This window comes from Pistacia vera, unplaced genomic scaffold, assembly GCF_008641045.1.
Source record: "Pistacia vera cultivar Batoury unplaced genomic scaffold, PisVer_v2 Contig84, whole genome shotgun sequence".
NCBI classification, from domain to species: Eukaryota; Viridiplantae; Streptophyta; class Magnoliopsida; order Sapindales; family Anacardiaceae; genus Pistacia; species Pistacia vera.
In genome coordinates, this window is record NW_022196712.1 from 214,686 (window position 1) to 232,860 (window position 18,175).

Below are 18,175 nucleotides of genomic sequence, written 5' to 3' on the forward strand. Positions count from 1 at the left end.
TATTCTTTCAACAGAGAAACAATAAAAAAAAAAAAGAGAGAGAAGAGACTAAAGTAAAAATTGTGGGTGAAAATATGTAGTAACTTCGCACTTTCACCTGAATGACAGATAATATTGGATTTGGTAACTGAAAATGTCCACAATGTCAGGCCACTTTCCCCTCCCTTGAAAAACCAGAAACCACTCTTCATAATCACCAAGTCTTCTCTGCGCTGTCAACGTCTTGAATTAATTATCATCACCATTTAACATCTCCTATACATATGCATGTATGTCTACCAAATCTCAACCAACTGACTTTGACTTTTAATTCAAGTATTCCACTGTCCTTCACTTTCACATCCAAGTTAAGAGTAGTAAGCATCAAATGGAGAGGCAAAGAAGTTTCTCTTTGAAATCCACCAGATTCTTAGTCTTTTCTTTAACAATCTCTTCTTCTTTAATCTTTTTAACACTCTTCTCTATCTGGGTCATCAAATCTACCCCTTCCATTCACCAAGAAACCCATTTTCACTTGAACCAACTCGCCCTTAATCTAAGTCCCAAACCTGTAACTTTAGAGACATTGACGGGTTTCAGTAAAAATTCCTCATCTAAAAATGTGAAAGACTTATTCCTCATCGATGCCCTAAATAAACCTGAAAATTCTACATTGTTTTCACCACCCCCGGATGAAGCTTACAAAGCTGATGATCTAGATGATAACAGTTATTCAACTACAGGTCAAGAGAGTGCACCGGCACCTTCGCTCGAGGAAGTTGAAGTTCACAGCAATGAGAGAATTGAAGAGAAGAAGATTGAAGCGGCTTCAACTCAGAAAATTGAGCGTCCCAACGATGAGCAGATTACAAAGAAGAAGATTGAAGCTCCTTCAGTTGAGAAAATTGAGGTTACCAGTAATGAGCAGATAAAAAAGAAGAAGAGTGGAGCAGCTTCAGCTAAAAAAATTGAAGTTACAAGGGATAAGAGGATTGAAGAGAAGAGGCTAAGAAATTGTGATATTACAAAAGGGAGGTGGGTTTACGATGAGAGCTATCCTTTGTACACAAATGCTTCATGTCCTCTTATAGATGAAGGTTTCAATTGTATGAGCAATGGAAGACTGGATAAAGATTACATGAAGTGGAAATGGCAGCCTCAAGATTGTGACATCCCAAGGTATTTCTTTTCAAATTTAAGTTATTTGTTTTGGAATTGCAATTTTTTGTCTTAAGTATGCAATGATGAGACCAGGCTTTTTTAGTTGATTGAGACTCAGCTTAGGTTAGAAAATGAAGCATGATATGTTGATGAATGATTTTCGCATGGTGTAATCATGTCATGAAATGTATAGGTTCAATGCTACCAAAATGCTGGACTTGATCCGAGGGAAAAGGCTGATTTTTGTTGGAGATTCACTAAATAGGAATCAATGGGAATCTATGCTGTGTATGTTAATGGGAGCTGTTAGAGACCCAAAGAAGGTCTATGAGACCCATGGACGAAGAATCACCAAAGAGAAGGGAGATTATAGTTTCAAATTTGTGGTAATTACACAAAGATGATGTTTTTGTTTGAATTTTGAAGTGAGATATATAGTGCAAAGTATTTAATTTTTGGTCTTGTTTATGTAGGATTATAAATGCACTGTTGAATATTATGCGAGCCATTTTTTAGTTCACGAGAGCAAGGCAAGAGTAGGGCAGAAGCGGGTGCAAACCTTGAGAATTGATTCTATTGATCGTGGCTCATCAAGATGGAGAGGAGCTGATATTTTGATATTCAACACTGCACATTGGTGGACCCATTACAAAACAAAAGCCGGGTTAGAACCATTCAAGCCTTAAATCCTACCATTGTTTGACTCAAATGTTAAATGTATTCAATTCTTTCTGTGTTTGATACAAGCTATGAAGTTCAGTTTAGACCTTAGTTCTTGAAAAAGCTCATATACTTGTCCTCTTAAATTATTTCTGTATGCATTAGGAGTCAATGGGCGGTTTGAATATTATGTGCCTCTCTATGAACTTACCTCTCATAAGTTTGGTGCCTCTGTAACAGGATTAACTATTACCAGGAAGGAAATCTAGTCCATCCCCAGCTTGACGTTTCTGCAGCCTTTAGAAGAGCATTGATGACTTGGGCATCATGGGTTGATAAACGCATCAATCCAAAGAAAACCCGAGTTTTCTTTCGAAATTCTGCACCTTCACATTTCAGGTTTCCCTTTACCATTCAAAATATTGTCTTTAGTATCATCATATCATTTGCTGAGTAGTATTTGTTCCATAATACACAGGGGAGGTCAATGGAATTCAGGTGGTCATTGTAGGGAAGCTACTCAACCACTTAATGGAACCTCAAGCTTTATCTACCCTGACAAGAATGGAATGGTAGAGGAGATCGTAAAGCAGATGAAAACACCTGTAACTCTCTTGAATATAACCAGATTGTCTGACTACAGGATAGATGGTCATCCATCAATGTATGGAATAAAACCAGGGAGTCGCTACTCTTCTAACATTCAGGATTGTAGCCATTGGTGTCTTCCAGGTGTTCCTGATACATGGAATGAATTGTTGTACTTTCATTTGCTGCCCAAGAAGGAGTATAATCTTCTATGAAACAGGTTTGTGCTTCTCAGCTATATATTCTTTCAATGTTTTATTCCTATTGATATTGTAGGCAGAACGTAAAATCTAATCGTCCTGGTTTTTTCTATGGAAAATGTAAATCATATATTTCAACGAGTATCCATTTTTTTGGACCAAGAGAAAATAACCCATGTGCTGGTCTTATATCTCACATATGCATGTGTACATCATAAATCAAATGGCAAAAAGCATAAGCTTGAAGACGCTTATAGCCTATAGGGTGACAACACGTTTCAGGCTTACTTACTGATTCCAGTGGTTTATGATAGCAATGGCATGGAAAAACATATAATTACTATCATCAAAAAAAAAGAGTTTAAATTATGAAAATGATACATCATGGACTCCTCTCCCAACAACATTGTTCAATGTCTATAATGATTGCCTATTGTATTGTAAAGTACGGCTAGAAAATTTTCCAGACTACAAATATGTTTTGACTTGTTACCCAATCTATTTTATTGTTTGACCCACATAATCTATAAGGCAAATTGGGCATCTACATACATTAATGCCGACATGTATATTTTAACATGTATATTATTGTTCATGAAGACGCAGTTCTTGCAAATAGGTGAAATGGCATTATTGGAAAATGATCCAAATGTACATTGTGCATGTGCATCAATGTGACTGATGTTTCTTGGCTCTGCCTTGGGACACAGATGAATCATCTCGCTTCGAACCCTCAGGTTTCCGAGCCCACACAGGGGCTTGGTCTGGCCCATAACGATAGTCATAAAAAAGTTCCTCACTAGCTTCAATATGCTCCTTGGCAAATATGCCCACGCGATGATCTCCAGCTACCAGCATCACCTGTGCAGTAAATATATTAGCTTAACCTACGATTAACTTGAAAGGTAATTAATGCAACTTTTATACCTTGGCATAGCAGTTTGGATTTGATGAGTGGTTTGCAAATTTAAGCTTATCTCCTTTGCGATAAGCATCGAGGACAAACTGCAAAGAATCAAATGGAAGACTTTAGATCTCAGACTCCAAAAGTCCAACAATAAAAGACGATGGTGGTGCGGTGGCTATGTAGACACAAGGCACGTGAATTAAGTTAATTGCTATTCTCCAACATCGTATAAACATCACCATAATGATTTGAATGCTACAAAACCGCTGCCTTTTGGATGAGGAAATTAGTAATATTGAAGAATTGCATTTTCGATTATATATTTGTCACACCATTGTCCGCATCGTCACTTGCCTGATCATTCAAGTCAAAAAGGAATGATGAATTTGCACGATCATAAATTTTCCCACGTTTGTCTGCTTCTCGATGGGAGATCAATTCACCAGTATATTCTCCAAGATAATCATTTTTGTTGACCGAATTCTGAAATCACATCATCTAGTTCATTTACCAGATTAGCAAAGAACTATAGGAAAATATGATACGATAAAGTATATTTTACCTTTAGAAAGGCTCCCCATCCAGCAACATCAGACTTTGCCAAGAGAATCTGAAAAAGAGGAAACAAAAAAAAGGTATGACAACTTGTATATTCAAGATTGTTTTAACTTCCTACAGTACCACTTTGATGAGTAAAAACATTCTGCATTGTTCACCCTCTGTTGTTGCCTTAGTAGGAGCCTCATGTTTCCACATTGACCGTCACCTCGTTTCAGTGGCTCACCCAATGAACCATCTCCACAACTGTACAAAGCATGTTAATTTTACAGAAATGCTAAAGATGGAATGTAATAACAGCACTTATCCAGTCGGGCATGCAATATTTTAGAACATCCATCAAAGCTCAATTACAAAAGACAGCCACTTCAGGCCTTGAATAATTGGAATAACCTGAGTGCCAACCATAATCCAAATAAAAATAAAAAATCCAAGTATTTTTTCCTCAGAGAACTCTTAAGCATAATAATATAATCCCGTGTTAATGAGAATTCTTCATGTTGTCTATAAAGGATGCACCCCAGCCCCTGCATCTCACAAAGAGCATTGGCTGCATTCGTTTCTAATAGTTCCTTGTTCTTACTTAAAGGTGATCAATCGTACAAGGTTGCATGTTCTAATTGCCTGATAATCTGTATGCAGATTTCCACTTTATCCAGGTCTAGCTAGATGAGCAACATTAACTTTAATCTGTGCATCCTAGAAAGCTATTTCATTTCTATGAATTCTAAAGGGTCTTGTTCTCTTAGATTAGTGCCATAAGAAGCAGGCACTGTCAACTTATCACAACAAAGTTCTAACGCTAAATTGAAATCATCGTTGTAACAAGGAAAATCTAACAATGAAGACAGACTTATATCATTATACAGTATCAATGAGTTATGACATAGTGTCTGAAATTAAAAGCAACAAAGGCACACAGAACTCGTTACCTAACCCAGCAATTCCGACAAACATCTGGGTCACATTCACGTCCAGCAGCAAAACATGGGCATTGCCTGCTTCTGCATTGACTCTTTGCACAGTGGCATCCCCTAAACCGATTTTTGCAACTCTTTGAGCACCTGAAAAAGTAATAAACACTTGTGTCAATTGAAGTTAAGACAATATAGTATATATATAGACACACATAAATAGATGGAGCAAACATCCACTTAATGAAGTTCTATTTGGAATCAAAAGCAAAATACAAAGTTTTACTGACAACCAAACTAGAATCAAGAACACAATTGATAAATAAAACTCAACCAGCTTCCATACAACCAATTGATCAGCAATAGGATACTGCTCCACAGTTACAAGGATATGGTTTGACCTATTACAATTTACCTGGGATGAATTTTCATCATAAGAGGCATGATGCATCCCAGCCTATTTCTATTGACCATGATGCCACAAAACCTTATGGATGCACACAGGCTTTCCAACATCATTTTTCATTTTTCATATACCTTATTCAACAATTAAACATACCCGCAATATTTCTCACAGCAAGTTCCGTTATGCAAGCAAGGGCATTGCTTTCCACACATAGATTGGCATCCACACGGTGTATATTGCTTACAAGACTGATTTTTACCATCTGCAATTCTTTTCCAAATTGATGGATGACCAGCAGATTTCCAAGAATATTTAAGCTTCCGTGTTCTGCCCCTTCTACGAAGTAATCTTGGTCTTGTTGGCATCTCTTGCTCCTAAAACAACAGTAGAAAAGAAGGCTCTAAAATGCATTAGCAAGCAAATAGAGAGATTAAGTAAAAAAGGTATAATAGCACATACTGTACAATCTGAATCAGCTTTCCGGTTTTCTTCCAAAAATGAGCTTGCTGCAACTGATTTGTGAGGCATTGATGAACCACCTTCACGCATATAACTTGATACTTCTATGCAAGTCTTCAACCCAGAAAGCAAGTTCCTGGCTATAAGGCAACTGCAAATACAATAAGCATGAAACTATTAAAAAAATCTAAAAGGTGCAAATAAAACTATAATAAAACTTCTCAAGTATAGCATTTTCATTATGCCAAACAGAATGTTAGATGCACCTGTTTCTACCAAATATCTCCACTCCCTTCAAATACAGTTCCTTCTCGATAGGTTTCCACTCAGAGCTGCTGAAAACTCCTTCAGATACTTCTACTTTCGAAGATGCCTGCTTCAATTCAGGCTCATTCTTGACATCTTTGGCTTCACCCCTAATATTCAGCTCGATCTTATCATGCAGAGCATTACTGGAACTAGCAAATTTCTCTGACACACATTCAATTGATTCACTTTGTGAATCTTTGGTGATCATTTGAAGATCGCCTTCACTGGAAGCACCGATATGACAACCACTGTCCGCATCCATACTAGCTATAGCATCACTGGATGCAGTAATTACATCCAGAGGCAATAGTTTCTTTTGCTTTTTACTTGAAGAATTCTGAAGATCATCAGAAACTTGTATCAATTCATTCAACACTACATTTGTTGGTTGTAAGGCCTTGCGCTTTCCCAGACTTTGCATGGCATATGTATCTGTAGTCAGAGCTCTAATAGCAACTACTGAGCTATGAACAGCCTCTGAAGTAACAGATGAAACTTTTTCAGAATTACTTCTTCCATCTAGAATGAGGTCTGTATCGTTATCAGTACCTGGCTCTTCAGCATCAGGGAGCACTGCAGTTCCTTCTTTGGTGTCTTTCATTCTATCTGAAACATCAATAGTTGAACCTTCTAGCACATCTTGAACAGTTCTTAACTGCAAGGTATTCATGCAGAATCAGACTTCACAAATTGTAAGGTGGCTCCAATCCGGAAATAAAATATGAAGAGTACATTATAAAACTGTTAACAAGTCCTTAAGGCATGCATGAGCAGAACCCCGTGTTAAAAGAGAGAAAAAAATATACCTGGAGGTAACAATGATCACTGCAAGGTTTCCTATCATCTTCATATTCAGACCAATATGACTGTTTTTCACACTGTCAAAAGAAGTAGTCCAGAGATAAGCTAATCTATGTAACCAAATGTAGTTGTAGAAAAATGAAAAGCACATCTACTTACAGGATCAATTAAAGTTTGGGAACATCCATGAAGACGGCAGTCAAATAACTGTTGGATAGATACAACCAGATAAGTATTGTGTAGAAGCAATTCAAAGGGCTATATCAAATACAGTCATACCAAGCAACGACGACAAAAAAGGTTATCAAAAGAATCCAAAGCGGCACTAAGGGTCTTGTCCAGAGATATGCCCATTTCATATCCAGAATCTGCAGAATCTTTTAAGTTTTTGTCATTATATTTCTCCTTTAAAATGTTGTATCTCTCCTGCAAAGCCCAAACACAATATCTATCTCAGTAATACATAAGATGTTTCCAACATACATAATTTGCAAACAAGTAGCAAATGCTGATGATATTCTGAAAGAGATTAAAACCAAGCAAATTCCAAAACATAACGATCCTATTCCAATTAATTCAAAATACCTGTATTTCTGAAGTGGCTACCCCAGTGAACTGGCCGACAAGATTAACTACTTCCTCACCTAGCCCATGCTCCTGAAAGGCCATCCTGCCAAATTGACGGTACTCGCTATACTCATTTGGATTATGATGAATAAACAAGCAGGCTGTCACTAAGACCAAATGATAAACATAACCTACGGTCATAGTGCTGCTTCTGCTCTGAACACTTGGAAAAGCAAGCTATCTATAAGTTGAGAAAAGTGATAAGTGTTGGTACAATCAAGAGGTAGGTGCTAGCTAGTTTAGCAAGCAGGGTCTTTTGTTGTTGTACAAGAGATCTTTGTCAAATCTCACTCTGCCAAAAGTTGTGGCCCTGAAGGGTAAAAAGGGCAGGAAAAAATATAAACCTCAACCAAGAGGTCCAAAAACTATAAGAATGAATGGAAAAAGACGGCAGATTCATCAAACTGACAATCTTTCAAAGTGCCTTTCATTCATTAGTTTGAATCCTTTTAATCATCAGTATGTTCTCTCCACCAAAGAATTTTGAGTTGTGAACAATGCCTAATGCTTGAACTACTCATGCTTACACCTTTTAAGCACCTTAATGCAAAACCAGTTTCATAACAAATGACTGAATTTGTTGATATTGCATCTGACTTTAACATACCATATAATACGATCTTCAGCGTCAGTAAATTCATGTTTCTCCTCCTCAGGTTCTACATTATCTTCCTCACTGTCACTACAGATTAGCGCTTCACTGCCATGTTGGTCATAATAAATACGTCTTCTTCCAACCACAGACTGGTCTTCAGCCATTCTCTGATTTCTGTGCTGTGTAAGGCATATTTCAGATAAGAAGAGCAATTGTATAATATAGAATGAGAAAGGGAAAAAAAAATTGAAAAGGAAAAATGGAAATGTGGTTTCCAGGAAGAAACCAAGTTGCATCATTAAAGTAGATTGTCGGATTAGAATGAACGCAAACCAGTATCTTTGAGTAATAAGATACAGGGACCATACTGTCCCCACAGGTAAAATATATATATTCCACCTACCAATTCTGTAGATCATTTAAAATTCAACTTGCCAAGGTGAAAAGTATTACTTTCATCAATTATATTAAGAAGAAATGGCAAAATAAGATAATCTTCAGGCTAAATTTGTATGCAACATTCTGATAGCATGGCCACTTAATCTTTCTATGTGACTATGTAAAATGCTTTACCCATCAAATTAATCTACATGCACCACCTAAATACTGAAGTTAACATGTGGTTAGTTGATAAAAACTTTTATTTTTCATCATGGAAGATGTCGATGCTAGACTATCATCCAATAAATTACATTTGAGATTTAGAAAACACAGTGTTTATGGATCATACTTGTCCAAGAAGATCCAAGTCGTATATGGCGGGATTTTCTCCATATAGGGAAGCTTGGTACTTGTTGAGAACACAACTTCATGACAATTGGCATATTCTTTATCTCCCAATCCTTGAGTAAATCCACTGTACTTGCAAAGCGGCATATTACCAAAACCATTCTCCTGGGTAAATATAATATTATTTCTTGACGTTGCTGAAAAGAGATGCGAAACATCACTTTCTATTTTCCTTCTATTCTTCTCGAGTTTTTCCTGTATGTAATACATGTGTGAGCTGCATATAAATTAGCATCATGACAGAAACGTGCTTATTACTTGTGTTCATTTAAAATGTAGAATCAATTCCAAACTAGTAGTTCTATATCTTTGAATAAGACGGAACAGCAACTAAGTCTTGGCATTAGATAATATCATAATAACAGACCCTTAATCCACAAATGCACTGCAGTGGTGAAAATAGGACCTTCTTTGCAGAATTGTAATACCAACTGAAGCAGTACTCTTTACCAATGAATTTAATCTAAAATTACATTAGAACCCAACGTAAACTTAAAAAATTAAAAATTAAAAGGAAAATCAATAAAAAAAAATCATATTTCTCTAAATAGCAAAGTACCAGTGATGGTATTAGAATAATAGAGAATAGAACAAACAATGCCCAATTGCAATACTGACAGAGAAAATCATTAAAGCAAAGCAGAAGCATAAAATAAATAAGTGAAATTCATCTGAACTAACACGGAAGACAGGTAACTTACTTTTATAGAATCAACTCTCTCAGCTTGGATTTGCCTTTTGAGCTGATTTAGCTTATATGACAAGTTTCCAAGACCATCGCCAGACTGTTCAGCATGAGATTTCTGTCAATTATAAAAGAAACTCTCAAAAATCAGAGCAATTGTAATTTGTACATCACCATTAAATTCATAGTATTATTTTGTTTAGCCCTAATGGTATATTTGGTTGGTTAGATATCTTATAAAATTAACTAAGCTCTAATGAACTTCTTTTCCATGATTTCTCAGCAGCCAAACAGACATCCATTCAATTACGGAAAATTCGAGAGAAAGACCAGCTCCTTAAAAATTCATCTCTAACATATAAATTTCAACACTTCCAGATTTCTAATATCAATTCTCTCAATAAGCAAATAAAAAATTGATAGATTAAAGTAAGAGCTAATTGTAACGTGTTACTGAGAATTAATAGGATATTCAATTATGGTGATCATTATTCAGAACAATAACAAAGTAAAGAACAAAATAACGAACTAATATCAAAGATTAAAACTGTAAAGAGAATCTAACTCTGAGTTTAGAAGAAGAATCGCTTGCTTTAGACACCATAATTGTGCTGCTCTGCAACTCGATTGACAGATTGAGTGAGAAACGAAGAAAATATATCCCCACATTAGGACGACATGTGTGACGTGTCAGTGACGTGGGGTGCACAAATGCCACTGAGCGTGGGCCAGAAAGAAACTGAAGTTTGTTGGGCAGGCTTGGACACTTCACCAATCACACATTAGACCTTGAAACACCATGAAATTCATGGGCCTTGTTGGGTTTGACATAAGCCCTTCTAAAATAAAAATCTTTCAATACCTTAAAATAAAGTAAAAAGCAAACATTTACAGACGCTTTCAGCCTGATACTCCTTTTATTTCATGTAAATTAGAGCATAATTTTATTTATTATTTATTATTCGAGAATGCATATATGGGTCGAGTCCTTCAATTAGCTCTTCTTCTTTTCAAATTCACGTTCGACTTAAGCTGTCAGCAGCAGTGTGTATGTTTCAAATATGTACACGAATCCAGTTTATACAGGTGAAATCTCCTCAACCCAACTAATAACAGAATCAAATATACACTCCTACGTCCTGTATTAAGTAAACTGAAGCTAGTTTAGGAGCTTTATTTTTTATTTGATCAATTCATGAGTAGAATTATTGTTGTTAAATAAGGAATTGGTAGATCTCTACGGGCTAAAAAATATTGGAAAGGTAACCTTAATCGTCATCTATTCATAAATTACTATCATGTTTCATTTGTCTAATGCATTGGTGGCTGACAAAATTAATCCACTAATTAAAATTAAACAATGTTCCGTTATCTCATGAATATAAGTGAAGGAAAATATTTTTAAAATAACAGTAATAAACCGTAGAAGGTGAATATGTAAACATTATAATCTGTTTGGTCATTGGAATTAATTTGGTAAACATAAAAAAGACTTGCAGAACCAGGAAATCTAGCTACTTTATTCAGTTCAATCAGGTATATGAAATAAACAAACCAGAAACATGCTAAGTCCCTCTTATTATTATTATTATTATTTTTCTCTGGTTTAACCTTTCATAATGATGACCTAATTCAGAGCAATTTAGAACCTATAATGTAGAAATGATCTCCCTCTTTCTTTAGAGAACTTCCAAGCTGAAAGAGAAAGAATCGGCGTTCCTTTCCACCCAATAACTAGGCATTTCCCATCCTTATCAAGAGAGCAGCAACTTGCACAAGGAAATTGTTTAACAACCAAATTAGCCAGGTACAAACACGAGTCGCTGAATCCCATTTCTACCATTCTAAATCTTGAGAAAAATGCTCTCCACACCTCTATCTTCACACTTCGAACAGTTCTCTCACCGCCCTCATTCGCTACAATGTTTCTAATCCCATTGTTAAAAATTGTTTCCAGCATAATTTTGTGCTCAACATTGTCCATGCATGTTTCTAGGCTATCGAAAAGTGCACTGTAATAGAACAAGGCTTCAATGAAACGATTCACAAAAGACGGTGAATTATGGTTAGCTTCAGCTTCAATGACCACCATGATAGATGGATTAAGCTTTCTGATCACACTCATTAGGTTTTCCAAACAACTAGGCCATGCAATCATTACTCTCAATATCAGTGAACAATAAATGACGACTGATTCATCTTTTTCAATCTGGAAATGTCCGTCCTTAATCTCTGAGAAGGATGAGACACAAACAACCTTGAATTCAAAAGGCAAGTTGAAGGACTCAGCAAAGCTTGACAATCTCTTACCAGTCTCCTCCATCTCCTCTTTATTTCTAATCCCAACAGCAGTTATCTTGATAAGTTGAATGGGGCGTTGCTCACGCTCTGCAAGAGCCTGCATAAAGGCTGTCCATTGAACTCCACTCCTAATCTCAAAATCCACCAAATGGACCTTGCTTGCGTTTGAAACATTTTCAAGTATGGATTGGATTGCTGCGAATTGCATAACCTGATTAATTGGGATACGCTGGTAGCATGAAAGGAATACAGAATTAGTACACAACCCGTGATCAGCCATATTGATTCCTTTTCCCTCCAGTTGTAATTCCCTGGACGTGATATTACCTGTTTCTTTGTCAATCCTCTCTCGAAGAGCCGCGGCAAAATCAAAAACAATTCTTTGGGCAGGATTACCTCTCTCAGCCGCAATCCATTCACAACGTGAGAGCAATCTGCTTGCGCGTTCGTATTGTTGGTGGCCTACTTTCTCGGCCGCTGCAAGAAGAAGATGGACTAGTTCAACATCTCTAGTTTCCTCTTCGGACAGGCCTGAGAGAGCATGACCAAAAGGGTGCATGACCATTGAAAAATCATCATAACTTTGGTCAGAAAAGTGTATATACCTTGCTCCAGCGACCCTCATGATTTCTTCGGTTGATAATTTCTTGCGACTCCCTTCACTAATTTCGATTCCAGTGTCGGTGCAGGATAGTTTTCCCTTCATCTTCTTGAACCCGCTTGCATAATTACATAGTAGTTCAAGAGATGATAATGCAAATGGATGTGGCGCTTCCTTCGCTGGTTTATAAAGTTGGTTGCTGCTTGTTTCGACGCTTTTGAGTTTCAGAATTTCATTTTCCTGAAGTGATTGTGCTGGCGGGGGAACAAAATTGGGTTGGAAATTATTTGACAACAAATCAATTGGTTTGGCTTGTTGCTGTTGTTGCTCCAATAATTGCTGATGATCTTTGAACAAATGGAGTCCATTCTTGGCCATATTGTCGTTGTGGTACTCGAATTCAGGAAAAAGTAGATTAACCTCTTTAAACTCTTCCATGATAAACATTTGATCTTGCTTTCCTTTGAGCACCTCTTCCTCTTTATCGTTATCCTCTGTAAGACTACCATAACGGCCTTGGATTCCATTGAAATCAAATGAAGTGAAAGAGAACGAAGAATTTGCCATGATCTAGGGAAAATAATCGACGAATTCCCGTACTCCCAAGTCAGACAATATGGTTACCTTTTTATTCTTGATTCTTCACAAATAATAATCGGAATAACTAGCGTGTATTTTGTTTTAACAAATAAATATAAGAATATATCTAGGAATGTGACAGTGATATTGACATATAAACATTTTGGGCTCGGCGATTGTAATATCGATATTATCAATATATGAAATGCCAAAACCAACGCGTGGGATTCGTTTATATAAAGATCTGGAGATACAAACTCTGCCACGAGTACAGGAGAAAATATTTGGTAATATTTTTCATTGTTATCGACAAGAGTAAGGCTCCAGACAGGACAGGATCATGGCATTGCCTGATCTAATTGCTTAAGAAATTCAGTTGAAAAAAATAAAATAAAATAAAAACATAACAACAAATGCTAGTGCTTTTTATTCTATGACTGGGAGCCAAACTTGAATTCCGTCACGGAATATTTATCTTCTTTTATCCGATTACTGCGTCCAACTGACTGCTCATGATTCTTTACTAGTTGATTATATAAGCTGCCTGGTGAAATTATTATAACTTGATGCTCCGAAGCCGGAGATTTTCCGCAAGTTCTGAACTTTACTGTTCAATCATTATTCTCTCGTGGTTTTTACTTTTACATCGTTTGCCAAAACTTCCTTTTCAAAGCATATTCGTTTCAGAATCATTGCAGGAATAACCATCAAACAATGACAATAGAAAAAATAAATAAATATAAGGGTTAACATTGTTTGAAAACTAAAATTCAGTCCAAATTAATCAAATCTTTTTCAATCCAATTTTAGTTGGATTAAACCTTTTTTTAGATTTTATTAGATAAAAAAAGTATTTTGTTTTCATATACTTCATTTTAATCAACAATCAAAATTGAACTTTCCTATGTTTATTAGAATTGAACTGAGTCATAGTTACACTAATTTATTTCCTTCTATAATATAGGAATGCTCCATCCTTTTTAAATGGAGTTGTATCTATATATACAACGATTACAAAAGGGATATAATTATTTATCTGGTATTAATTCCAAAAAATTGTCTCTATGAATGTTACATTTTTTTTGGCCAGTCAAATGACAGCCTCAATTTAGCTTTTCATTTGTCCTTGCCAATTTCCACTGAATAAAAAAAAAAAGACCCGCCTCAAACGCGGTCAGGCGGAATTCAACAATCTCTGTTATGCAAATGTAGAATTTTTTTATGCTGCTTGTGGACCGGTGGTCTTTCCTTCCGCCGGTGTATCTAACTCATACCTTGGAGGAAGAGAGGCACAATCTGAAGAAGCCAGTGGAGTAGAGGATCTTACAAGAGTTGGAGGAGTGGCAAGAGTAATCTTCCAATGATTTTATTTCCCTACCAATGAATAATTGCACTAAATTATTGCAAATGAAAAGATTAAAGGCTTTGCTAGGACATCTTTTTTATTTTATTTATTTATTTACCTATTTTCGGGAAGCAAAACAGGTTTAGGATGAATGAAACATTTATAAAAATATTAGAAATTTAGAATTCCAGATAGAAATTTTTAGATCCAATGTTCCGTAACTTCCCAATGAATAAAATTATGTGATAACGAAATGTCTTATAAATTTGTAATATTAAACCTTATCTTTGACACTTTAAACACTATTTCCAGTGGTTTTGAGAATATCTGCTTTGTTTATTTATTGATACCTTCTTTTGCTTTGGATCTCGGAGGTTTCCATGGAACCTTTGCGTGCTCAGGTATGTTCACATTATAATACGGGGGTATTAAAATTAAATTATACAGCTGAATGCCAGCTAATATTTTGTACACATTCTCAAATCCCATGCCTTCCTCTATCAAGGTTATGGATTGAGCATCCATTTTTTTTTTTTTGTTATCAGGAGTGTCTAGGTTAACCTATACGCATCTTAACTATTTTTTTAACCCGAACAAGACTTTCGAAACAGGACAAATCTTATAGTCCGTAAACAATAATATTAATAATTGTTCTTGTGATTCGAGCCTAAGATCACAAGAGAACTAAACCCTTTGGTTGCAAGTCTTACACATTGTTGGTTATTGAGCATCCATATTTTACAATTTACATGCCGCTGTCTTTGTACAGGTATGTTCCCATTTCATTTATGGCCATTAAAGTTTACAAATTACAATAGAATGACAACTAATGCATTGTGCAGAATTCTTTCTCTAACCCTTGCCTTCTTAGTTTATTGATTTGTTGCATCTATGATCTATCTTCCACTATATAGTACTATTTTTGCCTTTGTATGTTCAGGTATTTTCACATTATATATTTATGGGTATTAAATTAAGCAATTGTATGAAACTATTGTTTTTTAACAGATTTTATTCTCTAATCCCAGGCCTTCCTCCGGGTTATTGATTGGTTGCTTCAATACTACATATTTTTGCCTTTGTATATTCAGGTCTGTTCACATTACTTTTACATTGAGAATTTGAGATCGTGTGGTAAAAACTGTGGTTCAAATCTTATGATGCTAACATTTTATCTTTGTTGTTTGACCTTTACTAGTCAATACTTTTTGTTTTACATATAAGCGTAAATAAATGGGAATTATTTATTTTAAATTTTTTCATTGCCCCACTCTTTGTCTTCTCTGATGCGTGTACTATTACTATATAATTGTCCCTTTCTGTTGTTTAAGTATATTCGCCCAATGTGAAGGTGGTGTAGTTTAACGATGGTATTCTCCGCCTCATCGTAATAATACTTTTGAATGCAATTTGTGAATTGCGATGATGAGGGTCATTAACTACCGTTAATTAGTGTGGTGGTTAGCTTTAAATTCTTAGGTGTATTACTCAAAAGGTTTAGAGTTTAAATCCTCACAACTATTAATAAGAAGTAACCATTAGAGGTTTGTCTAACCGTTAACTTCAAGGAACCTTGGATACCAAAAAAAAAAAAGACAACGAGGGCCATCTAGTGCTGAGTTTGGAGAGAGGAATTACACCATGGACATTGAAAGATTCTATAGAGTCCAGAGTATCATTTTAGGCTGGCTATATTTATGCTTTTGATAGTAAGGACTCGACTTCTCCAAAATATGTTGCTCCAATCTATAGTAAAGAGTAATATTATGCTAATAAACACTTTTCATTAACTTTTTCTCACAAACGTGACATGTCAAGTCGCAATGAGTCTCATATGACCAAATACGAGCTAACCAATTGTGAGTCACCATATCACATTTGTGAGAAAAAATTAATGAGAAGTGTTAGTCTATCTTTAAAGATAACAAATGTTGTGGTGTTTACAGAGCATTGAAATATTGAAATAAATCATTTCCTTATGCAACAGAGGCTTAAGGCCCATTTGAATTTAATACAGGAGTGAGTCCGCAATGTTTTGCTGTGATCACAAAGATTGTTACAGATACAGAGGCCACGGCCCACTGATTATTAGTCTTTTTACATGGGCTGCTGTTGGGCTAACACGCTGATTTTTTTTCACGTATGTGAGAGATTATGGTTTCAGAATTGTAGGTAAGAATATGATAAAGCACGGTCTTGAAAGAGCTAGCATATAAATTGCTGCTATATTTTATACAGTGTTACTAATTCTTAACTAGTGATTGCAATCTGTTTTTAGGCTCATGGGCATTCTTGTAGTTTGTCAACTCAGTTATGATACATCAAGTATAAAAAGATGAAAGAGTTCCTTTTCTCTTCCTTTATTATATTTCCCCAAGAAAGCTATATGTGATGTAGACTATTATAAAGATTGATGAATATTTTTTCCCATAATAATATAAGTTTGGTATAAGTTTACAACTTGTAGGAAAGAATACAATATAATTGTTGACCAGAACAATAATTGAAAAAAAAAAAAATTACAAAACTAACAGAAGGGTTAAGTTGTGTTCAGACCTTGTCTTCAACATCGCAAGGGTGAGTTATAGAATTTTTTCTCACCCTCTTACAGAACAAAACCATTCCAAGCCAAAGTAGACCCTTAACAAGCCTAACCATCCCAATAGTGACGGTCAGGTAATACAACCACCAACCAACAAAGTCAGCCACCCCAACACTTATTAACAACTCTTTCTTAGCCTCAGGCACAACCACCAGAGACTCAACCTCATCTCTCAATTTCCACCACCACAAGCTACCTAGAGTCAAAGCCATCCCCACTCTCTCCACCCACCTCTCCTCTTTTGAAACCCCAAAAATTGTGTCATCAACCACTGGCTTCACGACCGTTTTAAACCAAAGAAGCATAGTTTCATGCAAACCCAAGAAAAATATTACTCTACTGAGCAAACTTCTCTCAATACCAAAACTAGACCCATCAACTCCAACCCCTATGCTGCCTTCAATCCCCAGTCCAACAGAAATTTGTAACGTACAAAGGAGAATCCAGGCTGTGTACAAACGAGATTGATAAACTGCCCCGGGTGACTCGCTTAGAATTGTAAGTTTACCTGTCAAGCCATGAATAAGAGTGGCTATGCTAATAGCTGAAACAAGGAGATAGAGAATAGCTGGGTTTGTGTACAGAAAAAAAGAGAAGGGAAAAGAAGAGAGTGGTTGCGTAGCATAAGAGGCTAAGAGACAATGGGCACAAGAGAGCCTGGCTAACAGGAGAAATGAGAGGGGAAGCAAGAGGGTTAAGAGGTTGATTGTGAGGAAGTAGAAAGGTTGGATCAAGAGCTCCTTAGCCTTCTGTTGCAAATTCTGCAGGCAGACCATTTTTGTCTTCAACAGCAACTTCTTGTTTGGATCATAAGGTCTGTATATGTGATAAATTAGAATTATAATTAGCTTCAACAAAAGAAGATTAATATAGTGGTTGTCACGTCCATAGCTTAAATTAGTTGAAACAAAGACATGGTCTTATTCCATGCCTAGTTCATGAATTTTTATTTATTTATGGGGAATAATATAAATCCAACATGTAATAATGCTTGTATATATTTTTTCATTTTAGCCATAATAATACCACCTAATCCCATAATTATTCTCTAGCATATTATATAATCTATAGGCAAGGAAAATATTGTTTTCTTTCATCCATCGTGTGAT

General features: G+C 35.9%; 4 protein-coding genes across 4 annotated transcripts; 1 reads left to right on the top strand and 3 right to left on the bottom strand.

Moving 5' to 3' along the window:
- Positions 1-172: 172 nt before the first annotated feature.
- On the top strand, positions 173-2,724 carry LOC116118258 (protein trichome birefringence-like 6). The gene is made up of 5 exons (XM_031404221.1): positions 173-1,158; positions 1,334-1,526; positions 1,614-1,804; positions 2,041-2,199; positions 2,279-2,724. Exons 1-5 carry the CDS (start codon positions 368-370, stop codon positions 2,601-2,603), a joined length of 1,659 nt encoding a protein of 552 aa, XP_031260081.1. The 5' UTR covers positions 173-367; the 3' UTR covers positions 2,604-2,724.
- A 205-nt stretch (positions 2,725-2,929) lies between these two features.
- LOC116118256 (histone-lysine N-methyltransferase EZA1-like) lies at positions 2,930-10,320 on the bottom strand. Its single transcript, XM_031404220.1, has 17 exons — positions 10,204-10,320; positions 9,655-9,756; positions 8,895-9,148; positions 8,177-8,338; positions 7,528-7,612; positions 7,222-7,368; positions 7,102-7,149; positions 6,948-7,019; positions 6,099-6,796; positions 5,833-5,983; positions 5,527-5,747; positions 4,986-5,117; positions 4,212-4,299; positions 4,058-4,105; positions 3,850-3,978; positions 3,516-3,593; positions 2,930-3,449 (listed from the first exon to the last, which is right to left on the bottom strand). The coding sequence occupies exons 1-17, from the start codon at positions 10,240-10,242 to the stop codon at positions 3,258-3,260; spliced, it is 2,646 nt and encodes an 881-aa protein (XP_031260080.1). The 5' UTR covers positions 10,243-10,320; the 3' UTR covers positions 2,930-3,257.
- Positions 10,321-11,280: 960 nt separating this feature from the next.
- On the bottom strand, positions 11,281-13,107 carry LOC116118234 (DELLA protein RGL1-like). The gene has a single exon (XM_031404196.1). It carries the CDS (start codon positions 13,105-13,107, stop codon positions 11,281-11,283), a length of 1,827 nt encoding a protein of 608 aa, XP_031260056.1.
- Positions 13,108-16,895: 3,788 nt separating this feature from the next.
- Positions 16,896-17,842, bottom strand: LOC116118235. Its single transcript, XM_031404198.1, has one exon. The coding sequence runs from the start codon at positions 17,840-17,842 to the stop codon at positions 17,015-17,017; it is 828 nt and encodes a 275-aa protein (XP_031260058.1). The 3' UTR covers positions 16,896-17,014.
- Positions 17,843-18,175: the final 333 nt, after the last annotated feature.

What these genes read in the sequence shown, in the direction of transcription:
- LOC116118258 (XM_031404221.1), top strand. Translation starts at nt 368, where the DNA reads ATGGAGAGGCAAAGAAGTTTCTCTTTGAAATCCACCAGATTCTTAGTC. An exon ending in CATTACAAAACAAAAGCCGG is followed by an intron (nt 1,805 to 2,040) that starts GTTAGAACCATT and finishes CCTCTGTAACAG; the next exon opens with GATTAACTATTACCAGGAAG. An exon ending in TCTGCACCTTCACATTTCAG is followed by an intron (nt 2,200 to 2,278) that starts GTTTCCCTTTAC and finishes CATAATACACAG; the next exon opens with GGGAGGTCAATGGAATTCAG.
- LOC116118256 (XM_031404220.1), bottom strand. Translation starts at nt 10,242, where the DNA reads ATGGTGTCTAAAGCAAGCGATTCTTCTTCTAAACTCAGA. An exon ending in ATTCTTCTTCTAAACTCAGA is followed by an intron (nt 9,757 to 10,203) that starts GTTAGATTCTCT and finishes TATAATTGACAG; the next exon opens with AAATCTCATGCTGAACAGTC. An exon ending in TGTCGGAATTGCTGGGTTAG is followed by an intron (nt 4,300 to 4,985) that starts GTAACGAGTTCT and finishes TGCTTTGTACAG; the next exon opens with TTGTGGAGATGGTTCATTGG.
- LOC116118234 (XM_031404196.1), bottom strand. Translation starts at nt 13,107, where the DNA reads ATGGCAAATTCTTCGTTCTCTTTCACTTCATTTGATTTCAATGGAATC.
- LOC116118235 (XM_031404198.1), bottom strand. Translation starts at nt 17,842, where the DNA reads ATGGTCTGCCTGCAGAATTTGCAACAGAAGGCTAAGGAGCTCTTGATC.